The sequence below is a fragment of the Chrysemys picta genome, chromosome 1 (genome assembly GCF_011386835.1).
Source record: "Chrysemys picta bellii isolate R12L10 chromosome 1, ASM1138683v2, whole genome shotgun sequence".
Lineage (NCBI taxonomy): Eukaryota > Metazoa > Chordata > Testudines > Emydidae > Chrysemys > Chrysemys picta.
In genome coordinates, this window is record NC_088791.1 from 62,458,895 (window position 1) to 62,484,695 (window position 25,801).

At 41.6% G+C, this 25,801-nt stretch overlaps 1 protein-coding gene across 6 annotated transcripts in view; it reads left to right on the plus strand.

Annotated features, from left to right (window-relative positions):
* Positions 1–6,112: 6,112 nt before the first annotated feature.
* The window catches only part of SRGAP1 (SLIT-ROBO Rho GTPase activating protein 1), a 249,407-nt gene continuing 229,718 nt past the window's right edge, over positions 6,113–25,801 (plus strand). For 3 of the 6 annotated variants that reach the window (XR_010592908.1, XM_042854268.2, XM_042854236.2), the window contains exon 1: positions 6,513–7,175. Coding sequence is in view for 4 of the 6 variants with exons in the window: in XM_042854268.2 (XP_042710202.1) it covers positions 7,109–7,175 (67 nt within the window). In the remaining 2 variants the exon portion in view is untranslated. Of the gene's footprint in view, positions 7,176–25,801 lie in introns of all 6 variants that reach the window. The other 3 variants (XM_008171465.4, XM_008171466.4, XM_065568717.1) reach the window with 3 other exon arrangements.

Consider the following 25,801-nt stretch of genomic DNA (forward strand, 5'->3'; position numbering starts at 1 on the left):
CAGAGTACCAGGAGTACCAGATCCTAATTTTGTTGCTTGGGCCATTTTTATAAAAGGCTAATTGTATGCTTTGGAGTCTGTTTTCTCTTGTTTCTTCTGGTGTGAAATTCTAGCCCCATTGAAGTTAATGGCAAAACTCCCATTGACTTCAAAGGGGCAGGATTTCATCCCTAGTGTCTGCAGTATTTATATACATACTGTGCAACATCTGTCCCGCTCAATGGGAGGACAGGAAATCTTGCTAGCTTTAAATCTTAAACAGAGTTTACTGAAATAATCTCACTTGCAAGTAAATACAATTTTATTCTCTACAAATGCTCATCTTATCTGTGACAAACATTAAACAAGCTCTCAACTTAACACTGCATCTAGACTGTCATCATTTTTGCAATACCCCTCAAATGTTTCATTGTTTAATTCAAGCTTTTTTCTTTCATTTAGAGACTATGTCCAACAGTAAGATGATTGATTGAGTATAATTTTAAAGCATAATTAATTATTTCTGTCTCCTTTTCAGTCTAAAGAAAATTAGTGTCTGGTTTTGTTACCAAAGGGGGTAAATGTGTTACATTTTGTATTACACAGAGAATATTGCAGGGATAGTCCACGAAGAGCAATCAGCTATAGGGTCTATTTTTGTTAGTAGCACAGGCGAGCAAATACTGTAACCGTTCATCAGGACATGCAAATGAAATACAATAATGAAGTTTTCAAGCAGACAAAAGCCAGAGTGCCATGCTGTTTTTCCTTTTTTTGTATTTATATTCATGAGGTATTGTAGGAACTGCTGTCTGTTTAAACACATCTTTGCTTTACCATACAGACGTGTGTGTTTATTCTAGTAATTAAAAAAACCCAATTCTCTGTTGGAGTAGGTTAGTTAATCCTATATGTTTAGGTGGAAACCAAGAGCACAGTATACATGTATTGTACCAGTTTCCTACTACTGCAGTACCCTACTTTATTTGTATTACTAATCCAATGGTGTGCTTTGCAACAATATACAGCAATACTTTTCCATAACATCCCCCTTTCAAAGATGTAAACATGCCTTACAAATATTAATTTAGAGTCACAGCACCAGTGTTGGGAAGCCAAATTCTACTATCCCCATTTGACAAAACTGGGACAAAGATACGTTAAGGGCCAGATTTTGACACAGAGGTCAATAGTTTTTCCAGCTTTACATCTATGTCACTAAGAACAGAATCTGGTCTTAGTTCAAGGTGAAATCCAGATCCCACCAAAGTCAACCTATGGCAGAGATGGAACTAGAACCCAGTATCCAGAACTCCCAGTACTGTGCCTTAATCTGAACATCGTCTTCCTTTTGCCTTCCATTCCTCTGTCACAGCCATAAAAAATAATATAATAAAAAAGTTCTAAACATTCATCATATGACACATAATCTAAATCTCATGCATGCTTTTGTGTAAAGGTAGATAATCAAACAAGTAAAATTAAAACCTTCCACAAACCAATTCATCAAAGAGCAACCAGAAGAAACCAGCAGTTTTACTTAATATTTAATCAATCCAAAAATGTCTCTGTCTCAGTTGCAAAGGCAAAATTTGCGACAGGGCATTGGACAGATGGCTTTTTTCTGCTCTCAGTTACATGAGTGTAAATCAGGTGTAAATCTGTTGAAATGTATGGAGTTACACTAGTTTTACACCATGTAAGAGAAAGCAGAATCAAACCTACTGTATTTCTAGCCATGAGCTACACCAGTGCCTGTTCCTTAGAGAATTATATATATACACACACATTAATATTGGAACAAGCATGTTAAGTTTATCAAATACAATGTTTAGAAGAATAGTAAGCCGGAGTGTTCTCTCTGTCTGACAACACCTAACCATTATCAAATTAATTTATGGGGGACTGTACAGGGGGCAGTGAGAAAACCATTTTATTGTTAATGGTTGAAATAAAAAAATGCCATGTTCAAGGAAAACTAGAGCCCGATCCAGTTTCCATTTAAATCAAAGGGAGCTTTACACAAACTTCTGTGGGAGTAGGATGAGGCCCAGAGATAGGTTAAAAAACATGGAGACTTTTTTAAAGGTAGCATTAATTTAGAAGGCTACCTTCAAAGCCCTGTTTCTTTAAAAACAGTTTTTCTGTAATAACCTGCTACTCCCTTTAAAGCTCCTCTCCCATATTCATATCTGGTATTATAGAGCCCATGCTAACATAAAAGCCTAAATTCTGTGGGACTTGCACTCTATGATTGAAGTCTTTGCAGTGGGATTGCATGCCATGTAAATCAGTGCAGAATTTAGTCCAGACTTGAGCTCATTGACTCCCTGAAACATCTTAAAAGAAGATTACGCCCATGTAATAACACACAATCCTTTCCCAATCCTTGAAAAAAAAAATCAAGGTTTTCGGCCAGCTCATGCTGGTTGCCCTGGAGTTCCAGCATAATTCAGGAACCAAAATTTATCTCTGCAGCTCACAAAGAGCTCTGACTCCTGACTTTGGCAGGCTCCCCGGCCTGCCATCGAACATGCATACACATATCTCTCTATGCCCATATATGGAAGGTGGCTCCCACTGCTGACACACTAGCAAGTGAGCTAAGCATACTGAATTAACCAGCAATCATCTTGACACATGGGAGAGAGATCTCTGGAGGCAGACTGTGAAATTTGTATCTTCACAGACAATTGCTCTTTAAGAGAAACACATGTATCTGCTTCTGTTTTAACAGATACGTCCATGGGCTTTGTCTTGTCTATGCTAGAAAATGTTGTACCCATTTTCCACGTACTTGTGTTAGCAGTGTTTTAAATGGTAGTGTAGGCAGGGCTCAGTTTTTTTTTTTTTTTTTTTTCCCTACCGCATCATGAAGACCTGGTCTGACCAGGTACATCATTGCTGGAAAATTGGTACAAAATTTTCTAGTGTAGATTCATCCATGATGGTCAGCTCCCTCCAAAACACACGTATGCACTCCCTCTATGCAGTCCCACTTCTATCCAAGGGATAACTGTGGGCAGCAGCTACGTGACATAACTTCTGTAACGCCTAGATTCCAAACCATTTCTCAGGCAGACCTTGCATTTACAGTTTCATTCTTGACTTTTCCCAGTGAAAGTGCTTAGAGCTCCTCATTCTTTCATGGCTGTTGTTATGCACTTTCTATTGGTAGCAGGGCCGGCTCCAGGGTTTTGGCTGCCCCAAGCAGCCAAAAAAAAAAAAATCCGCCATCCGAGCCAGAGTGAGGGACCGCCCGCCGAATTGCCGCCAAATAGCTGGACGTGCCACCCCTCTCCGGAGGGGCTGCCCCAAGCACCTGCTTGCCAGGCTGGTGCCTGGAGCTGGCCCTGATTGGTAGTCTGTTTATCTGGGTGTGATGGGGCGGGTGTACCTTGCCCCTCTGTGAACCAAGAATGGGCTTAAAGGAGTCTTCATCCATTTTATCAGTGATCAAATAGATAGGAAAGAGTTCAACCCTTTCTTGGGGCAGAAAGGAGGAAGCTAGCCCTTAAAGATCGCCTGAGCTGTTAGACCTGGAGATAAGAAGAGTTTGAAACTGTGGCAAACTACTGAGCAATAAAACTGACAGCTCTGCCTTGTAACAAGGCATGCAAAGGAACCAGAGGCTTCCAGAAGTAGAGACAGGTTGAGCGGATAGGTGGGCCTAGGGGAAGGGAGTTATTTTTCTCCCCTGAACAATGAGATATATTTCTGCGGGAGACTGTAAACACAGTAAGAACTGGTGCTTTGGTGGGGCTTTTCCAGCTGGGCTCTTGGCTGTAGAAAGCAATCCTGTGGGTGTAGACACTTGGAATGGGTCAAAGGAAGATTCTCTCTTTTAGCTGTGGCTTAGTGTGGGGATTAGGGATTTTTTTTTTATTTGGACCTTTGGTAAAAGGAGGTATCCAACTAATGTTGTCGTCCTCTGGTTAAGATAGTAATGTTCTTGTTAGGCTCTAAAAGTAGGGAGAAAAACAAACTAACAAATTGTGACTATAACCCTCTGAGGTGTCTGGTAGCCCTATTACATGGGGCAAGTGTTCTTCTGTGGGGGCTGTGTCCACCTAATTACTTGGGAATGAGGCTGGTGCATAGGCAGCTTACATGACTATGCCATCGCAATATCTTCAGGCTATTTTTTTGTATTATGGTTCGACACCCTCTCTGTTCCCCAAGGAATTCCTAGATACTTATGACAACATAGTCCATCTTGTTGGCAACTATATGTGCCTTTGAACTCTTTATTGTTTTTTTTACTTCATTATTACTATTTGTTATTTGAGAACTTGAGTGCAATCAGGTGTGATCAAGGATAGAAAGGCTTTTGGCAGCCATGAGGCATGGCTGACAAATAGAAAGGATGGACTTCCTGAAGAAAAGACAGCACTTGCGTAATTATGCTATCTTTCCAGCTAATCCCCTATCTGTTAGGCACCCTATACTCTAGTGAATCTGGCCTATCATTCTGTGACTCAGCATGTCATTGACTAACAGATGGACATAGCTACAAGCAGCCACTAGACAAAATGTGAGCATCAAGTGTGTTGAGGAAAATCAGGGCTAGGTAGCAACTAACTGCTTTTGTGTCTCTTTTTGAATATAATTTGATATAGGATATAATTTGTAGGTCAAACCCAGAACTAAATTAGCTTCAGAAACAACTTTGAAAATAGCCTTCACTGTGCTGAAAGGGATGTTTTAGCTAGGCTCCATCAGGATTGACAATATGCATGAAGTCTGGGTAAGATAACTCTCTGGTAGGGGGAAAAGAGGGGACATGACAAAGGTTTGGAAAATAATGAATGACATAGAGAAGACAGAGAGACAAGATGGGTAAGATAATATCTTTCATTGGACCAACTTCTGTTGGTGAGTGAGACAAGCTTTCGAGCTTACACAGAGCTCTTCTTCATGTAACCTGAAGACCTAGGGCCAGCTTCCAAGAAAATTCTGCCTCCAGAGTTTGTACCAATAATCTAAAATTGCACCAGTCCTATAGAGTGTAGCCCTCTTGTAGGGTTACAGAGGGTGAACCAGGTTCCAGTCCCCCCAAAACTTCAGCAATTAGGACCAGAACTATTCCCAAAAGTGGTAGAGGAGGGGAGATGAGGTATCTTCAGAGTCCGTGGACACCAGTGATGTTAACAGACCACATAGTTTAGTTTGAACTCTGCGTTTTTTTTATTTGTGGGCCAGTGGCATATTCTCAATTCCTCCCACCTCTAGCCATCTTCTCTGTTGCCAGCGGTTCTTCCTTTCCTTTAGATCTTTGGGGCACTGAAATACAATTTCTTCTAAAGCTACTAAAAAGACTTCTGTATTTCCCCTCTCTCACTTGGTGGAAGCTAGGTGCGTATGGTCTTAATCTGCTGCAGTGATGTTCCCACCATAGGAGTTGACTCTGTGGGTGCTCTGGGGCTCAAGCACCCACTGAAAAAAAATAGGGGGTGCTCAGCACCTACAGGGCCAGATTAATCATTTGTGGGACCAGCCACCCAGACCATGGCCCTGCCTGGCCTCTCCCCACTTTCCCCCTCTCAGATCCTGCCACTCTTGGCCTCTTCCCCCAGAGACCCGGTCTGCCACTCGCCGTGGAAAGGTGGAGAGAGGGGTTAGAGAGGAGTACCTACAGGCAAAAACAAAAGTCAGCACCTGTGGTTCTCACCCCATCCATTAAAAAAAAAAGTGGTGTATTCTTCTAACCTGCCAAATGACGATTTATGTTAATTCATATGTTATGATTTGAGTTGGCGAATGCAAGTGCTTTCCCATCTCTAGTCTTACACCTAGATCTAGTGGAGTGATGTGGCTCTTGTTGTGAATAAGCCGTATCAGAAAGGCAGCAGCCTCATGAGACTGAGGTTATAGAAAATGTTGTTAATGATACAGGAAATTAAACCGTTTTCATTCAGCTCGCAGGTTTTCTTGGGCTCCTCCTAGCCCTCCAGCGTCTCGTGCAGCCCGACGTTTGCGGTACTAGGAGTGGAGGGGTAGAGGGCGTGACCTCTACTGGAAACGAACAAGAAGAAACAATGCTTTACTATGACTGTAGCGGGGAAGTAAACGTGATCCTCAAACTAAATGGTCTCTTCCCAGCCTGCCCACCTTCCTCCTCCCCTCTCCATATGGCTCCGCCGTGACGGCGGCTGCTGCAGCGTGTGGATTTAACTTTCCACGCCAGGATCAAGGGCTTTCCATCACCTTATCTCCGTCTCACACCCCTTTCCCCAGCTCACACCCGCTCACCATATGCTCTCGGGAGAGGACACCGGCTGCAGCAGCTGATCCGACCCTGCCAAAGCCGAGGCTGGCTCAGCAGCCTCCGGGGCTGGGCTGCTCCACGGGAGGCAGCCGGGCAGCCTAGCTTGCTGGGGCCTCCCGCTTCCCCTCCATTGGGGGGCCGTGAAGGCGTGGCGGCTGCGGTTGGCCGCCAGAGGCTTCGCTCTACGCCGAGAGCCCGGCGCTTGCTCGCCCGGGGGGGTAGCGTGCGAGCTTCCCTCCCTGCCCATTGCCGGCGGGGTGGGCGGGTCGCTGGCAGCGGCGGCTGTGGGCTGGCGGCGGAGACGCAGTCCGGGTTCCTGCCCCAGACCAGCAGCAGCAGGGGGAGCGGGCGCCGCGGGGCGGGAGAGACACGCCGGAGGCGAGAACTTTATCCCCAGGGACGCCTCTCCGCCTCGGGCCCGGAGCTGGGGAGTTGCGGCGCGTGGGGCTGTCGCCTCGGGCTAGTCCGCTCGCTGCTCTCCCAGCCGGCGGCAGCAGCTGGAGTAACCCGTGGCTGCTGAGGAGCTGACCCGGCCGCCCCTACCCTTTGTCCGCCCCACCCCAGCTCCTCTGGTGCGTGGAGACATGACAGCGGTGCGGGGCAGCAGCGGGACTCGGCGCTAGCCCCGTGCAGAGGGAGCGGATCCTCCGCCGCGGCTGCCTCCCACCCCGCCTTGCCCCCGGGGCTGGGCTCTCTTTGCCGTAGCTGGAGGAGATGGTGCCCGCGCCAGGGTTAGTCTAGTCGCCACCTACCCACCCCCAGCTGCTGGGCTAGCGCGTGTGGGCGCCGCTCCCCTCGCGGCTCTGCTTTATGACCATTTGACCCAGCTTCAGAGCTCGTCGGAGAAACGCCGCCTGGATAATGTCCACACCAAGCAGATTCAAAAAGGACAAAGAGATTATAGCGGAGTATGAAAGTCAAGTGAAAGGTAAGTGGATGTTAATAGAGGGGGGAGGGGAGAGAAATACCCCCTCCCTTTGTGCGTGTGTGTGTGTGCGCGCTGCCTGACACTGTTCCTAACTTGGGCTCCCTCTGAGGCTCATCACAAAATCCAGAGCGATCACAATGAGTAGGGAGGGGGAGGGTAAAGAGATGAGTTTCAGTTGAATGAGCTGTACTGTACATGCTGATCAGAGTCATTCTGGAGTCACACTACACTGGGGGTGAGGACCGATTTCACACGCCCGGATTTGCACTTCAAACAACGGAGTGATTGCTGAACTTAATTTCCCTTAGCAGTGTCATTTAAGATAGGGGAAGGCAGACGCCGCTCATGCCGCCCTTTATAATTTGTCAGGAATCAGTTTGGAGAAGGGCGGGCGGGGGACTGATTTACAGCTGGAATGTTTATGAACTGTCTGGCTGAGATTATGCACCTTTCATTAATCAGTGAGGTTTAGTAACCTTTTAAAAAGCTTGGCAGTTAAACTGAAGAAAGACAATAGCAAGCCTTGCCCTTTTCGTAATGCACATGGCTGTATTTCCCAAGGATTGCTTTGTATGTTGTGCTGTAGCTGCTTGATTAATAAATGTATCTCTTCAATATTATAAATGTTTCAGCTTCAACATTAGCTACATTTTTACATCCAAGAACTGTGCTGAGAGCAGTGCAACTGGAGTCTTGGTTTAGCTGCTAATATTCCTTAGACCTTCAGTGTTCAAAAGGAAAGGAAACCCGTCTCTTTTTGTAAAAATATGTTTTGTGGAACAGAGGACAATAAATTAATGACATGGGGTGTGCATCTTCCTTGATGCATATTGGTTCCTTTCCATACTGACACGGTGGGTGAAAACTTGTGCTGTTCAATGAAATGCTTATACTACTCCAGTGAATATGTATGCCAATGGATAGCTACAGACTTGTCTTAACAGCTCAAAATGCTACATAAGCCTTTAACACTGACTATATTATAAAGACAGTATGTAAGCAAATACTAACTAGGGCCCTGATCCTGCTATGTGAAATGCTGGCCAGAGCTTGCCCTCACATGGAACCCCGCTATGTGGGTGCAGAGATTCCCCCCACATATTCAGGATTGGGGCCTGTGGATCCAAATGAGGCTTTGGAAAATGGGGAGAGTACCTCACAACTATTTATGAAATCCAACAGAATATCAATAGTTGCATAATCCATCTTCTCTTTTTACTTGATCCTGCAATGAGATCACGATTATGATATCTCAAGTTCAGCATTTTCATGGCAACCAACTGTGATGAAATAAAAGAAAACCGTCATTGTGTTTAACAGAATTAAAAAGATACTGTGCATTGAGGGGAGGTGTTGTCTTTATCCTTCTCTGCCTGATCTCCCCACCTCCCCCCTCATTATTAGCTAATTTCAGTAAAAACAAAGACTGGGGTAGTGAAGGCATCTGGTTATAAACTGTCTCCTCTGGCGTTACAGTCCCCCTTTATAATTGCCACTACTTCACAATGCATTTATAAACCTAATGTATTAGGAATTTTGATTTGTTCACATTGTTCCCTTGTGGTGTCTCTGAATGTGTACAATGGTTGTCTTGACACTGCTAAAGTGATGACGCCCTTAGCAAAGCTGTTTAGAAAGATCCACTAGGACCTGTGGATGTAATCACAGCCTCTTTTTCAAAGACCTATATAACAATTTAATTCCAGATTACAGGAAATCTGTTTTCCCCATTCTGGCATCACTTTCTTAATACTAACTGAATATTTGTGTAATGTCACAACAGATCTCCAAGGCCAGATAAGCAAATATAAACACAAATTACAAACAAACAAACTAGAGTCAGGTCCTGACCCCCAATATGGTCTCTTTTCACTGGAGAAACCCAAAAGGACTATAAAGGTGCCCTAGTTAGATAGCAAGGTAACTGTCAGGTAGTGTAAAATCAACAAAGCCAGCTCTGTGCCACTTGTCCAGCATAGATGTGTCAAGGCATGCTGGGAAAAAGGGCCATGGCCCAAGCACCTTTTCCTCCAATGATATCTGGTTAGTGTTATGACCCCTAGGGAACTGTTACTAGCAACATAAATTAAAGCTGCCCTAGAGATATGGGGATTAGAGCAGTCCCTAGAATATAGCATGCACAAAGCTGGCATCTTTTGTCCTTTTCCCCCCACCAAGGTCCTGTGCTGATTACAGTTTGGTGTGACGCAGGGATCATTCTGGTCCCTAAATGCTGCAGTCCCAAAAGCCATAACTTCCAGAATTTGACAACTCAAAATGTATGCATTTGTGTAAACCCAGTTGCAAGACTTATCTGAATATGTTATTGGAGCAAATGGGCTTCTATTATACATCGCTAGTAAAGTGTGTTTGTGTATGTGGTGGTGCCACATATGGAAATGAAGACTTTCAATGTCCTACTTTACATATCTTGCTGTGCTGTTAGAACTGACTCTTAGTCAAGGAATTATTAGATATTGTGCCAATTAGTTTCTAGCTTATGTGAGCTGAAAGTTATTACTTGCAATACTTTTCTAGTTGTATGAGTAGACTCACTCATTGTATAGGCAGTTCATACAAGAACCTCAGAAATACAGATAGAATTACAAACTAACAGAAATACAAAGGGTACATTTCATTCATGGGTGGAGCATGTGAACATACCACTCCAGTTTCACCTGGTCCCTCGTCTCACCATGAGAAACTTGGTCTGCCAGTGATTTGTGTTGTTCTTAAAGACTGCTTTTGTCACCAGGAATAAAACTATCACATTTGCAGAAAAAAGAAAATATTTAAAATAAGAATCTTAAACTCTAACAAGTGCAAGGCTATAGAGTCTTTGGTCCTGATCTTACAGTTAGAGCCACTTGGGTGGACCCTTGTACCCATGCTCAGCCCCATTGACTTTGGGGATATTCCATGCCAGGTGCAAGATTTGACCTAACTGGGTTTGATTGCAAGGTTGGGGCCTTAATTTGTAGGGAATAGTTGGAGAAAGGCCACTTGCATATAAACCTAAAATTCAGTGATTCATTGGAAGCGAGAGACCTGAGTATAGTGAGCAATGCTGGTTGTACTGTAACTTTGTTGTTAAGAATAGATACTTTTGTTAAACTGATTAGCTGTGTCACTTTCTAATTTAAGTAGCCTTTATGAGGGCTCTCAGGATTTAGTTTATTTCAAATCCATTTTTGACAGTTGTTCTTAAGGACAAGCTTAAAATTGGTAAGGTAGTGTGGGGCATGTGCCTGACAGATCTCTTTCTTGTTGGATAATTGAATGAAATGACTTGGAATCATAGAAGGGACCTTGAGAATTCATTTAGTACAGTTCCCTGCACTGAGGCAGGACCAAGTATACCTAGACCATCTCTGACAGGTGTCTGTCTAACCTGCTCTTAAAAACTTCCAATGGTAGGAGTTCTACAACCTCCCTTTGTAAGCTATTTAGTACTTAACTAGCCTTATAGTTAGAAGTCTTTCCTAATATCAAACCTAAATTTCCCTTGCTGTGGATTAAGCTGATTATGTCTTGTCCTACCTTTAGTGGATGTGGAGAACAATTAATCACCATCCTCTTTATAACAGCCCTTAACATATTTGATCACTATCAGGTCCCCCCGAGTCTTCTTTTTTTTCAATACTAACATCCCCAGGTTGTTGTTGTTTTTTTTTAAGCTTTCCTCATAAGTCAGGTTTCCTAAACTTTTTATCCTTTTTGTTGCTTTCCTCCAGACCCTCTCCAATGTACCCACATCTTTCTTAAGGTGTGGTCTACAGTTAGACACAGTTCTCTAGCTGAGGCCTTACCAGTGCTCAGTTTAGGGGGAAATTACCTTGCGTGTCTTACATGCAACACTTCTGTTGATACAGCCCAGAATATTAGCCTTTTTTTGCAACTATATTACATTGCTGACTCTCATTCAATTCGTGATCCACTGTAACCCTCAGATCCTTTTTATCAGTACTACCACCTAGCCAGTTATTTCCCATTTTTGTAATTGTGCATTTGATTTGTTTTCTTTTCTTTCTAAGTATAATACTTTTCTTTATAGAATTTCATCTTGTGGATTACAGACCAATTCTTCTGTTTGTCAAGCTCATTTTGAATTCTTGTGTCCTTCAAATCAGTAATAATTACAATAATCTGAATACGTCTGTCAACCTGATTTGCACCTTCCTTATATTAATTTCATCAAAATGGAGGAAGAACCTTAGAGGGGGCCAATTGTGTTCATTTATACTTGCTTCATATGCCACTCAGTCTACAATTCATATATACTCTTATGAGATGTCATCTGATTGTAAAATTTCAAAACTCTAGTCTTGTCTGCTTTTTGGGTGTTTGGAGAGCAAAAAGGCCTTCTAAAATGATATGCACTCAGAGATAGCTAGAATTGTGTAGTGTTAGAGCAAAATACATAAAGGTACAGCATAATACTGACCTTCAAAAGTCCTAGACATGTCTCAATTTTCAGTTTAACACAATATTACATGTTTTAAAAGGAAACAGGAGTAAGTTCTATTCATCTCAGCAGCTGAGATGTACTCTTGGCTGTACCAACTGTATTATTATCCCTCTGGAGCATCTGAGAATGACTATACCTGCCTATCTGAGAATTATGTGTAGCACTCTCAAGCTCAAATGTACTCATTCACTTGATTGTCTACTTCAGCCTGACTCTTGGTTTTATTCAGAGATCAACTGGTTCCTGGCACTGTTCTTAATGTACTAATTTAAAGTAAGACCAATTTGATGGATTTACTGAGGAACCCAGAGAGTTAGACAAATAGTAGGACATATCCCTTGGGGTCTATATTGGTATCTTTTGTATGGTGACTGATCAGTTACTGAGATTTTGAACATCTGACTTTGTCTGGTTTAAAAAAAAAAATTCCCTTTACAAGTAGGGATGTAAAATTGAGCCCAGTGCAGAGGACTGACACAACACCCGTGCAGCACTTAAATTCCCTATAAGCCTTTAAAATAGGCCTAGGCACCCTTTAAGTCCTATTAGGGTATGTCTAAACATCAAACAAACACCCGTGGCTGGCCCGGATCAGCCGACTTGGGCTCACGGGGCTTGGGCTATGGAGCTGTTTAATTGTGATATAGAGATTCGGGCTCAGGCTCCATCCCAAGCCCTGGGACCCAGCAAGCGGGAAGGGTCCCGGAGCCCGGGCTCCAGCCAGGGCCCAAATGTCTACATTGCAATTAAACAGCCCAATAGCCCAAGCCCGAGTGGGTTGAAACAGGCCAGCCGTGGGTGTTTAATTGCAGTGTAGAAATATCCTTACTGACCCTCCACAAAGTATAATTCACTTGGTTTGAATAGGAAACATGCTTACTAACTACCTGATCCAAGCACTTCTGTTGTAAGATTGTGAATGTTTGAAGCTGTGTGTCTAATGTTAACTAAGGATTGGAAGTGGAGCTGGTTAAAAACTTGCCAATAGAACGTTTCTCTGTTGAAAAATGCCAATTCATGGAAAGCAAAACATTTTGTGGAAATATGTCTGCTTGAATTAAACTTTGTTTTGAAAGAAAAATTGAAAAAAGTGGTGTGTGGTCAAAACATTTTGTTTTGAAATGAAAATCAAAGCATTCTATTCCTACTTAATTTTGTATTTATGTATTATATTAGAGCTATGCAGAGGATGGAGGTTTCATTTCACAAAGGATTTTAAATTTGGCTTCATTCTGAATTGGAATGAAAACCAAACATCAAAATTCTCCAAAGAAAATTTTTGAAATGTATGTTTGTTTTTTATTTCAACTTTTTAAATTGTATATTACAATATATTTTATAATATAAAATAGTTTCAAAACCAAAACCCATAACAAAAATTCATTTTGTTTTGAAAACATTTTAAACGAGATATAATGACATAACCCTTTTCCAGTTTTCTTTGAAATTCCTCAGACAAACTCTAGATATAAAATTTAGAAAGGAAAAATTGAAACAGTGTTTCGATTGACCTTAAAAAACCATAAATTCTGACTCTCATTTTGCTGGAAACTTGAAATCTGTGGGACTTTGTTCCATTCTGAAATTGAAAAAAATTGAAATTGTGGATTTCCCATGAATGGAAAAATTGATTCCCTCTCAACTGGAAGACATCAGGAAGAATTTGTCATGGCTTTCAAAGTACAATCCAGGACACTTCCTTAACTTTCTTGTATCTGCAAAACAAAACAAAAACAAAAAAACAAAACAAAAACTAGCAAGAGTAGAAACTAACTGAAAATTATCATTTTGGTAATTGGGCACTTCGATAGGCTTTATACTTTGCCCTTTCTTACACCTTTTAGATCGTGTGATTTATTTGTACTATTGTTCTGTGACCTCCATTTAAAAATAAATGCTTATTTCTGTTCAAAGCAGCTGTTCAGGAGACTCAGAATATCATTTAAATGTAAATTTAAATATTACAAAATGAAGGTCTTCCATCTTGAGGGTTTTGAGATGTTTTAAAAACATGTAATGAATTTTGCCTTTTTACAGATAGGAAAACTCTGTTACAAAGAAGATAAGTGGGTTGGCCAAAGTCACAAAGGAAATCTGTTTGGCAGAGTCAGGAATAGGCTCAGGACATGTGACTCCCTGTCCTGCATCTTAACCATGAGACCATCCTTTTTCCATTTCATATCTTTTGTGTTTCAGTGGACACTTGGAGCGAATGGAATCTGGGTCACTTCAGTACATGTGAACAGACAACCAGTAATCATGAATGTGGCGGGTCTTACCTGTGTGTGTGTGTGTGTGTGTGTGTGTGTGTGTGTGTGTGTGTGTGTAAAATAAGTGATATTTAATTATCTTAAATATGGTGATTGGCTTTTGTCAACTTAATCATTAATAGTGAAAGATATAACTTCCCTCTTAATGTGCTCACATACCTCACTGAAACCAATGCAATTTGGATCCTGTACAATGGTTTCTTCTGATGTTCTTTCCAAGTGTTTTCTCCACAATATTTCAGCATTGCATAGTAAAGTTCTAAATCATGTTCAGGTTCATTTAATTTCCTACTATTATCTTTTTATTGGTCACTTTTTATGAAGTAAAGTATCAGTTGCTAATAACATCAGACTGATAGCTCGGAAATGGTTCTGTGGTCAGACGGAATGGCTTCTCAATTCATCTTTCTGCTTTGTTTTCCTTAAATTAATTTCAGATTCCATGAATACCAGTTCCCTTGCCAATCAGAGCAGCTCCAATGGCAATAGATGTCAGCATTGGAAAAGGTTGGCTAGCAGCGATAAGACTGTACAGCAGAGGTGGGCAAACTATGGTCCGCGGGACCATTCTGCCTGGCCCCTGAGCTCCTGGCCGGGGAGGCTAGCCCCCGGCCCCTCCCCTGCTGTCCCCCTCTCCCGTAGCCACGCCGCCATGTGGGCAGCGCTCTGGGCTGCGGGGTTGTGCGCTCCAGCTGAGCAGCACGGCAGCGTGTCTGGCTCTGGCCGGGCGGCGCGGCTGCCAGACATGGTGCTCTGAGTGGCTTGGTAAAGGGCCAGGGCCGGGGGGGTTGGATAAGGGGCAGGAGGGTCCCGGGGGACAGTCAAGGGACAGGAAGTAGTTGGATGAGGTGGAGGTTCTGGGGGATGGGGGGGACAGGTTGGATAAGCATGGCAGTCCTGGGGGGGCCTGTCAGGGGACGGGGGTGTGGATGGGGTCAGGGGATGGGGACCGGGGGGGGTTGGATAGGCATGGGATCCGGGAGGGGCCTGTCAAGGGGCGGGGGTATGGATAGGGATCAGAGCAGCGGGGGTTGGATATGGGGTAGGGTCCCGGGGGCGGTTAGGGATGGGGGATCCTAGGAGGGGAGGCGGTTAGGGGACAAGAAGGGGGGGTTGGATGGGTCGGAGGTTCTGAGGGGGGGCAGGAAGTGGCAGGGGGTGGATGGGGGCAGGGGCCAGGCTGTTTGGGGAGGCACATCCTTCTGTACCTGGCCCTCCATACAGTTTTGTAACCCCGATGTGGCCCTCAGGCCAAAAAGTTTTCCCACCCTTGCTCTACAGTAAGACATCCTCTGCTGACTCCTATACAGGCTCTTAGCATTGACCCTCTGCTGGCAGTGTGGCATCTGCATGTTGGACAAGACTGGTCACAGTGGTAGGGGACAGCCACACCAAGCCATGTGCAAGTGGACCAATGGCATGTTGCTGTATTAAGAGAATGTCAGTGGCCCACCTCTGACCCCTGTGCTCCTATGAGTAGAAATTAATGCTAACTCAGTTTGTATTTAATCTAGATTAGTTTCTAATAATCTACCCTTACTGCTCAGGTTTCAAGGAACAATCTAGCCTCTTCCATCAATTTGCATAACCATACTCCAGTATCAGGATTCTTTTATTCTTTTTTTTTCTGATGGAAACAAGCCTCATAGCCAGCTTCTCTCACTTTGTCAGTTACTAGTCATAATTTACGTTACGCCCTTTCTGTACTGCTTACCGTAGGCAACAATCTATTCTAATGTGTTTTACCCCTGTTCTGGAAAGACCATTCTTGGGGCAGGAAAACTAGCTTAGTCACCTTCTCACCTTACCCTTTCAGCTTTTAGACAAAAATGAATGCAAACTCTGATGGCAGTTCTTATGTGAAAGCTGGGTTACAAGGAAGAGGACTGTTACCGCTTTGCACAGGTCATTAAACTGGTTCAAATGATAATGGCAATTTTCATCAAATCACAAACTAGAGATGGAAAAGACCTATTATATGCATGTGTGCACACGCACAGATTCAGAACTGCAGGGGAGACTCTCTCTCACACACACAAACACACTGGGGGCACTAGGCCCCAGGTGGTGTCTCATCTTCCCCTGGAACTCCTCCACTATGTGGAAGAAGGAGGAGGAAGAATGCAGAGAGGAGCCAGCTAGAGACTCCAGAATCAGTGAAATCTAGAACCTCTAGACATTCAGAGAACTTTCAACAGTTTTTACTGGACTTTTCTCTGCCTTATGCTGACTGGCTGTTTGCTCAAACCCTCCCCTTCCCTCAGTGTCTTCACCTTGACTTCACTCTGTACCTGCCCCTCTTCCCTTCCCTTTTTCTTTCCATTTAGCTAAACCCAACTTAAAAAGTGTCACTAAAATGACGTTCTCTGCCAACACATTGTTGACTCCGTGTTATACCCCTTTCTCCACCTTGTCTGTCTTGTCTAATTAGATTGTAAGCTCTTCAGGGCAGGGACCATTTGCTTCGCTGTTCAATGCCTACTATAATGCATCCCCATGCTTGGTAGGCCCTGCAGCACTATAGTAGTAAATGTGACTAGATTGTTGACAAATAATACATCTGCCAATGCAGGATTATTCACTATAGTTCATTTTTGTTATATCTTCAGTCCCATTTTAAATGACTGTAATGATTGGGCTTCCATCAGTTGTCTTGAGAGATGATGCTACAGCCTGAGAGGGGTATCCTTATCAGGAAGATTATTTTTTTTATACTGTATTTCAATTTTCCTCTTCCATCATTATTGAGCCAAAGAGAACTTTCCTTTTCCCGTAACTTATCCACTGAGCCACCCAATGCCTCATGAATTAATATATTCTTCAGTTTGTGAAAACTAACTGCAATGTGGTCAGGTCAATCAGTCTTGGAAAACATCTAAATATAAAAACACCCACCAGATACATGTTGGTGATATCCATGTTGCTTGTTGCATAACTCAGCAATTTATTATCTATCTTGCTTTTTAATCTGCCACTAATCAGTGTGCTTCAGGACTGCTTCTAATACTCTTGAACAGTTTGAAGTAGCTGCTATTTTTTTAAAAAGGAAAGCAAATCTCTGCCCTCTTGCCCCAATCTGACAAGGATATTTCAACTTTTTTCTCCCAGAAATGTGGCAGTTCCACCCAAAATTATACCAAACGAATGTGGAAGGTGGGTGGTATCTGTCTTTGAGTAGTAACAAGCTTAATGTCAAGTATCTTGCAGACCACTGGAACTAGAAATGGGAACTTTATACCCCATTGGAAAGGGGAGGTACCAAGTATTTGCGTCTAGCCCTGCTAAATCCTGAGGTATTGGATCTCAAAATGACCTTTGTATAGGGAAAAGTTACATTTGATTAATTTGTAGATATTTCTGAAACATATTGATGTTCTTCTTCCTTCAAGGCCTACCTTCATGGTGTGAAGGCAACCTGATTTACAGTGCTCCTGCTCTGTCAGCGAGCTATCATTCAAAGTTCTCTTAGGGCTGGTCTACAGTGGGAGAGAGATCGATCTAAGATACGCAACTTCAGCTACGCGAATAGCGTAGCTGAAGTCTAAGTATCTTACATTGAATTACCTGGGTTCCACACGGCGCAGGATCAACGGCCGTGGCTCCCCCGTCGACTGCGCTACCGCCGCTCGCTCTGGTGGAGTTCCGGAGTCGACGGTGATCGCATTTGGGGATCGATATATCGCGTCTTAACGAGACGCGATATATTGATCCCGGATAAATCGATTGCTACCCGCCAATACGGCGGGTAGTGAAGATGTACCCTTAGAAAATTTGGCATCTACAGAGTGCATTATGATGTACTACTGTGATATAAAGGTGTCAGCAGTATGAGCTGGGATGACCTGCATAATTAGTTTATGGCTTTGTTACTCTCAGGTGACCATATCAAAATGATGCTGAGGAAATTTCTATGCTACATTACATTATCTATATGTAGTTACATATGCAAATATTCCTTGATTATACTTCCTCCGGAAAAAGCAGGTATGTGTACTCATGCATAGCTTAAATTGTGGGACTTCTGGAGGTTGTGGGTTTTTTTTAATAATCTTGATAGTGGGAGAAAATAATGAAAGCTTGTTCTTTCTCTGTCATGAGAGTTCTACCAGGATTGTCTAGAAACAGGTATTTATGCATACATTTTCAATGAGCTTTTTTCTTGTTTATAACTTGTATGACTAATAAAACTTATTTGAGTTTCAGTTGTAATTTCCTGAGATTTTTCCCCTACAAATGCATAAGTAGTAGTGAGTGGGTAGACTGTGGAAAGGTATTGCTGTTGAATATAGTATATTTAAAAAAAAAAAAAAGACCACCTGAAAATGTACATAAAATGCCTTTTTTTCTCTGAGAAACATAAGTATATTTACAAGAATTAACAATTGGAGCCGTTATGATACAGTATTTCTTGTAAGTCGTATTTGGAATAAAAACAAGTGTAGCTGACTTACTGGATGATGACTTCCAGGAAGTAATGATTGTAACCCTTTATGTAATTAGCCAGCATGGAAAAATAAATGAGTATTGCAATTTCATGTAAATAGACTGTCCAGACTGCTCAACTGACTCAGTCTTTGTTCATTTGAAAGATTCAACATGTGTTCTGTTAACAGTATATTGCTGCTGTAATGTACTCGGAAGCCTTGCTGCTTTAATCTACTTTTCTCTTTTTGTTTGTAAATCCACATAAATGGAGCAATACATAGTTCAGTATCCAGGCAAACTGGAAAGAAAAAAGTGTAAGGAAATGCACTGGTATATTTTTAATTGCTTTTGTAAATACAGCTTATTTAATTCTTTATCTTAACAAGGCAGTGTGTCTGAGGAGCAAGAAATTGGAATCATTGCTTTTTTTCCCCTCTATCTAAATAATCTGTTTCCTTAATCACAACTAAAAATTGAGCTGCTCAATGGGGCAAACCAATAAAGAACTCAGGGCTGTGACAGCCAGTGTTCATGTATCAGCTCTCTCCCTGTTCATTAGAAACAATGTAATGTGTATGCTGTGAACCAAAACAAACCTAGGATTAATTTAATCCTGTCAACTTTACCATTGTCCTTTTTTAACAGCATATAGATATATTTTCAGAATATGTATGAAAATAGGGAGCTTCTAGTTTCTCATTCCTCTGTTAGTGGATATCTAAATTTCACAAGTAGCACAACACACTTCCCCCTTCACAGTGCATAGAAGTAATACATCTTGTATGGTAACTGGATTGCCAATGAGGTGTTAAGAATTTATATATTCTGATTCTTATTGGCTTTGCCATGAGTAGACTACTGGGTCTTAGATATCAATGTGAAAGGATTGTATATAGTATGTGGTTTTATTCAGAATGGTTTTGTATATTGATGTCTAATTTCCAACTAACAGTTGATTAAAATTAGTCAGACCCTGAGTGTCAAGACAGAAAATAGAACAAAAGTGTTATTAATCTCAACAGATACTTTTAAATTAAAATCTTAATGAAGCTCCGAGTGGGAAAAGGTCTGCTGCATAGAAAATAGAAAGACTAGGGAGTCCAATATAGTGGCTTGCTGCTGTATATCTGGCCACCAATGGTCTCCTCTCCAATATGCTCTTATCTCCAAAAGAGAAGGCTTTTCAACAGTTATTGCTACCTTCTCCTCCTCCACTCTTCCAAATGATTTCTGTTATAACAGTTCCCGATAGGAAGATTTTTATGTGCACCTTCTTAGTTGAACTTGTGACATTGTAGTTGACTTTATAATCCCTTCCTCATCAACCATTTGTGCTGTCACAAACTAATCATTATGGGTCAAATCCTGAAGTTCTTACTTGGGGGAAAATGATCACTAATATCAGTGGGTGGTTTGCCTGACTAAAAGTTGAGTAAAACTTACAGCCCTATGACTTAAGGCAAAAACTAAGCAGTAGGAGCATCTTGGCCATTTCTCTCATTTAATCAAGTTACAGTATTCACTTGAGACAAAAAACTTCCATTCATACTGATCTGCTGTTATCTGTATGTAACTGCAAAGTATTGCCAAATATTGAATCTGGGTTTGGTTGTCAGGAGTGGGGGTTAGTAACAGTCTTCATTTGAGGTTTTTAGCCATTTGAAAGTGTGACATTGTCGGAAGTTTGAGCCTTCACAGGTCAAGAGCTCTGAGTAGAAACCAACAAGCCTTAAGAAACAAAACTTCCATTTTCATGCTGATGTGCATAGTAATGCAACTAAAGAGAGATATGAAAATAAATACATCAGCAGAAGTATTTTCGAATACAATTTCTAAAAACATTTTTTCTGTGTGGCATCAGGAGCCCTTTAAAACACTGTCATTTAAGAGGGAGCTTAGCTCCAGTGTGTGTTGGTGTCTGGTAATGTGTAATCAATCTTAAATACAACAAGTTGGCAAGCTTTGTTCTTCCTTTCCATTATCAGACACATTATTTCTTTATTACGATAAACATGCTGTCATCAAGAAATCTGTTTACATATGTTGACAAGTTGGTCACAACTACAACATTCATATTGCAGAGATCAGGAGTGCCTCCATAATGAGAGATGTAGTACAGCTTATAGAGCTAGTCATTTACTGGTGCCAATGAAGATAACAGTAGCTAATGTGTGCAAACTTACCTTTTAGAATGGTAGACAGCAGATTTTGCCCCTCTTGCAGAGAGGAGCCCTGCTCTGTGAGACCTTAAACAAAAGGTGCTTATGCAATTGATTTGATAATACACTTCAGGCAACCTCTCTAAACAGCTCAAGAGGGCAAAAGAACTGCAACATGAAGCAAACGATAGAGATTTGAAAAATTAACTCCTTATTGTCAGTTCAGCGGAATGCTAACAACATAGGGGCAGGATGGCTCAGGAGATTGGTAATAGAATATATAGCATAGTTCCTACAGATTGCTAGCTGGAATCCAGCATAGGTTAGTAATGACTAAATTGATGCCACCTGAAAGCTGCCAGGTGACCTACATGGTATGAGTGGGAGATCTTAGTTCAGTTTAAACGGAACAGGTAGGCTTTCACTTTACAAAAAGTCTTGTGGCTGGCAGGTCTGCAAACAAATTCACAGGCCACGGACTCAATAGGCATTTGGGCCTAGATCTAGAAAGGTAATTAGGCACCTCACTTCTGTTGAAATCAGGGCCTTTGAAATTCTGGGTCCTGGAGGTTGATTTGCCCTTGGAGGTAGTTCCTCTACAATGTGATAGACAGACACACATTTGGCATTCTATTACTGGAAAGTATGTGTGGCTGCTCTACTTATTCTCTGGATAAATAAGGGAACTCCACTCTCCACATGCTTGTACTACTTTTTAAAGTAAAAACAAAATTGCTTTTTTAAGTAATCATTTGTTTTACTAAATCAGTTTGAAAAAAATCTAGAGGATAATTTTTTTGTTCAGCACGCTCATTAAAGTAGTAGATCTCTTCAAGAATAAATAACAATGGGTATAAAATCTCTAGAGAGGAACAGTCGTCCTGAACTAAAATAGCCTGATAATGCATATATCTGAAGACTGCATCCAATTTTAACAAAAATAATAACTTCTGAATTGCAATACCCTTGTTCCTAATGTGTAAGCTATTATCTTCCAACAAATTTTTCTGTTTGAATTTTCTACAAACAAAAACCTGAGGTTTATTCAAAATTAATTGAAAGGTTTGCGCAACATACTTCAGTCCTGAGCTTTTGTTTTGAGTATTCTATTTGGAATTTGCTATTCATCCTGTGTAACCAGTCATCTAAAGATGCATGATATTTCTGCTCCCTGATTGCCTGACTCCCAGGCTCTCAAACCTTTCACAATGGCCATCTAAAAATTTTTGCCACAAAGATTTATCCCAATGAATGTTGGTGGACAGTAAGGAGGAGAGAGGAGAGAGGGCTCACAAATAGCACCTGGAGCAAAACTGAAGCTTTTACTCAATCAAATAACAACAAATGTTTGTTTGTACTACTCATCCAGCTCCAATCATAATATATTTAGTGGGAAGGAGGAGAAGTGAGTTGAGTTCACTTATGACAATTAACCAATCTGTCATATTTCATCTGCCTATGATGAAGTGAACCTCACTTTGTAAGCAAGCTTGACTGTACAGTTGTATGCAAAGTACCATAGCTCAGGTGTGTGCTTCAATATCAGAGGTAAACAAGAAGAATGAAACTGAATGTCAGAAGACTCTGATGAGCTTGTAAAGAGGGGTTTGAGAAGACACTTCTGGTATGTTTCTGAAGGGCTGCTTAAGATTTATTTTGTGTTCAGCAAGAGAAGGTTCACTTTCTCTCTTACCCATATCTAATTGCTGATTTCTAATATTTTAATATTGATTGGACATCTTTTTTGTCCTGGACCAGATGCAGTTCTTATTTTACAATATTTTTAAATATTCCTCTGTCTCGTTTTCATCCAAGTAATTAAAGGGGTATATTGTTGTAGGGGTGTGATTAATCTCCGCGTTTGTAAACTGTCTTTACATGAATGCACTCAAACTGTAAGTATTTGCATTAACACATTTGGTTTCTAAACTGTGGTACATGATCTGCAGTGCACCTGCTAGTCACGTGATGTTGGCTTATCCTCCTTGTTGCCACCTGCTAACTTGCATTAAGAGAGCTGAAAATACATTATTTCCAAATATGAATTTTCCAGGCTAGCAATTGCTGCAGTTGCCACAGAGGCATTATTTGATTAATGGGAGGTTGATAGTATGTGTGATCATGGAGAAGTGATCAAGAAGACTATCCCCTAATGTCTTCTGCATCATGTAGTATGGAGGAGAGGCTGCATGGCAACTTTTGCCCTATTGGCAGGTATATTTTAAGTTCCTTGGAACAAGGAAAATCTTTATGTATTTGCACAATGCCTAGTACAGTAGGGTTATGGTCTATGACTGGCAATCACAGGAGCTACTGCAATATAAATGGTAACAATGTTATAGGAGGTGAACAACAGGACTGACTTTGGTTATAAGGTTTCTGGTCCTGGATGATCAGCTCTACTACACTCTGACGAAAGCAAAACTCCTAATCTGTCACAGATGTTCAATCTCTCCCTTCCTGGTCCAAGTTCAGGACCCAACTTAGCCCTGATGTAAGCCAGATATAATTAAATTGATTTCAGTTCACTGTTGACTTACACCAGGCCTAAATTAGAACTGATTGCCACTAGTTCTACTGAAGGTTTGGAAGAAGCTATTAGAAGGATTGTGGCACAGTGGAAGTGCTAGTTTCCATATAATTCAGTGTAGACTTAAGAATGCCAAATGAGGAGTGTATTATTTGGTGGTTTCCTTAGTAAGATTTGTTTTCCAGTGAGACTTTGATTAGAAACTTGCTAATGTTTACCAGTCAAGCTACCTCCCATGCTCTAGCTTTCTTATCTGTTAGTGCACAAGGTAGACCATCACTATGTGAGGGGGGGTCCCATTACCATGGAAATTACTAACTAATGCAAGACTGTGATGTCACTGGCTGTTGAGCTGGACCCACTGTATGACTTGGGGTGGGGAAAGGTGGTAATTGTCTGGTTTGGTATCTGCTTTATAAAAGAAAGTGTTTGTAACAGCTGTAGGCCTCAGTCCTGCAAACAAGGCCATGCTTAATTTTACACACATGAGTATGTTGACCTCACTGGGGCTACTGACCTTCCCAGCATTACTTATGTGCGTAAGGCCTTGGCTACACTTACCCGCTAGTTCGACGGCTGGAAATCGAACTTCTGGGTTCGACTTATCGCGTCTAGTCTGGACGCGATAAGTCGAACCCGGAAGTGCTCGCCATCGACTGCGGTACTCCAGCTCGGCGAGAGGAGTACCGCGGAGTCGACGGGGGAGCCTGCCTGCCGAGTGTGGACCAAGGTAAGTTCGAACTAATTCGAACTAAGGTACTTCGAACTTCAGCTACGTTATTCATGTAGCTGAAGTTGCGTACCTTAGTTCGAATTAGGGGGGTAGTGTAGACCAAGCCTAAGTGACTACAGGATTGGGGTTTTATTGTATCATGAAAATATACAATATGAATGAAGAGCACTACAAGTCTTTCCTCATTTGAATAGATGTTCATAACTGATTCCTAGTCCCTAGACACTATCAGTGTGCCTGCTCATTTGAGTAAGGATCTGACCCATACTTAAGACTCCCAAGCTTCTTGATAATCTACAATAATACAAATAATTATCTATTGAAACTAGTCAAGAACTACAACTTGACTTTGATAGAATTGGGAGGATAAAATACAGTTAGTCTTGGATGGATACGGTAATGGGTATGATTTAATGGTAATGGATATACTTTAAAGTTGTTGCAGTGAAGTCCTTTCAGATACATGCTATTTTACTTTTCTGTGTGTGTGCAGTTCAAACAAAATAGTCTAAACAAAACAAGCTTTAAAATGTAGAAGTGACTTTATCGGAGACAAAGATTTTATGGACCTAAAATAGGGAGGATAAATATTTGAAAGTCACTGTTGTATCTGTATCACAAAATGCAAAAAGTACAGACATACTAACAAAAGGCTGACTTCTTTGACATTTTAATCTTTTAAACCTTTGAAATATGTGTGGGCATCAAAAGACTTGCTTCTAAATCCACTGGATGGTGTTTTCAGTGTCTCAAATGTAGTGTTCAAAAATTGTAGCAGATAAAAAAAAGTGATCAGAAAGCTTAATGCAGTCAGAACATCATGACCTATTATGTAAAGCAACATTTGGCAAGGCCTACCCAGCTGCTGTAAATGAAGAGTAAGAGAATTTTATCAGCTGCTTTGACTATCTTTATTACATAACCTGAATATTTATGACCCTATTGATATTTAGCTGTGAAATTGCAATATGGATGGAACAAAGATTCTATACAACAATGAAGAAGCAGAAAGATTCTTGCATCAAAAAGAAAAGGCAGGAAAATATTTAACACTTCATGGTCATGGTTGAGAAAGTTTGTTGAATCATTTTGCAGATTTAAATATTATATTATGATGTAATCATTCAAGACAAAAGGTACTTTATAACAGAATGACAGGTTTCAGAGTAGCAGCCGTGTTAGTCTGTATCCGCAAAAAGAAGAACAGGAGTACTTGTGGCACCTTAGAGACTAACAAATTTATTTATGACCCTTTCACTGTAGTATTCAAGTGCCTCTCAAGTTTTTAGAAATAGCATCAGTTTCTTCCTTCCTTCTTCCTTCCTATTCTGTAGGATAAATAGCTTGATTAGTTCACAGGTGTGGCTAGGAGTGTTGTGAGTGAAAAGTTTAAATAAAAAATGAGTTTTTCATCTAGTTTTGAAAGTGGTGAGGTCCTTGGTCATTCTTAAGCCTTGGAAGAGTGAGTTCTATAGTATAGTCTAGATGTAGCTCCAATAAAAGTCGTCCTCCTTCGTTCACAATCCTCCCCCTCTAGTCTTATTGTTCCTGTGAAATGCAGCTATTGAGAGAGGTCATGGTTGTGGATGAACAGGGAATTGCTCATTGGTGTAGTTTGGGGGTGGTTAGTGGGGTCATTGTCCCTCCCCCCCCCCAAACTGCAAGCCTGAGGCAGGCATGGATTTTGCCCATCCCCCAAACATGCAGCCACATTGGCCTGACTGGAGCTCCCATTTCCCCCCCCCCCCCCCCCCAAATAAAGAAATCAAACTACGCTTATGGAATTGCTTGGTAGCAATTCCATGGAGGGCTTTCGATGTCAAGACAGAAGTCTAGGTTCTTACATTATGCCCAACAATTTCCTATCTGAGCATTTGGAATTCTGACTGTCCATTCAGAGTTCTGAGGTGTTCTTCAGTTCTACCTTCTCCCCTATTTTGTTGTTCAAGGTTTAAAACTTATGCATCTATGCTATTTGAGAAGTTATACTTGTACTCAAGAGTTACAGCTATCTAGAGAAATATAGAATGCAGTGGGGCCT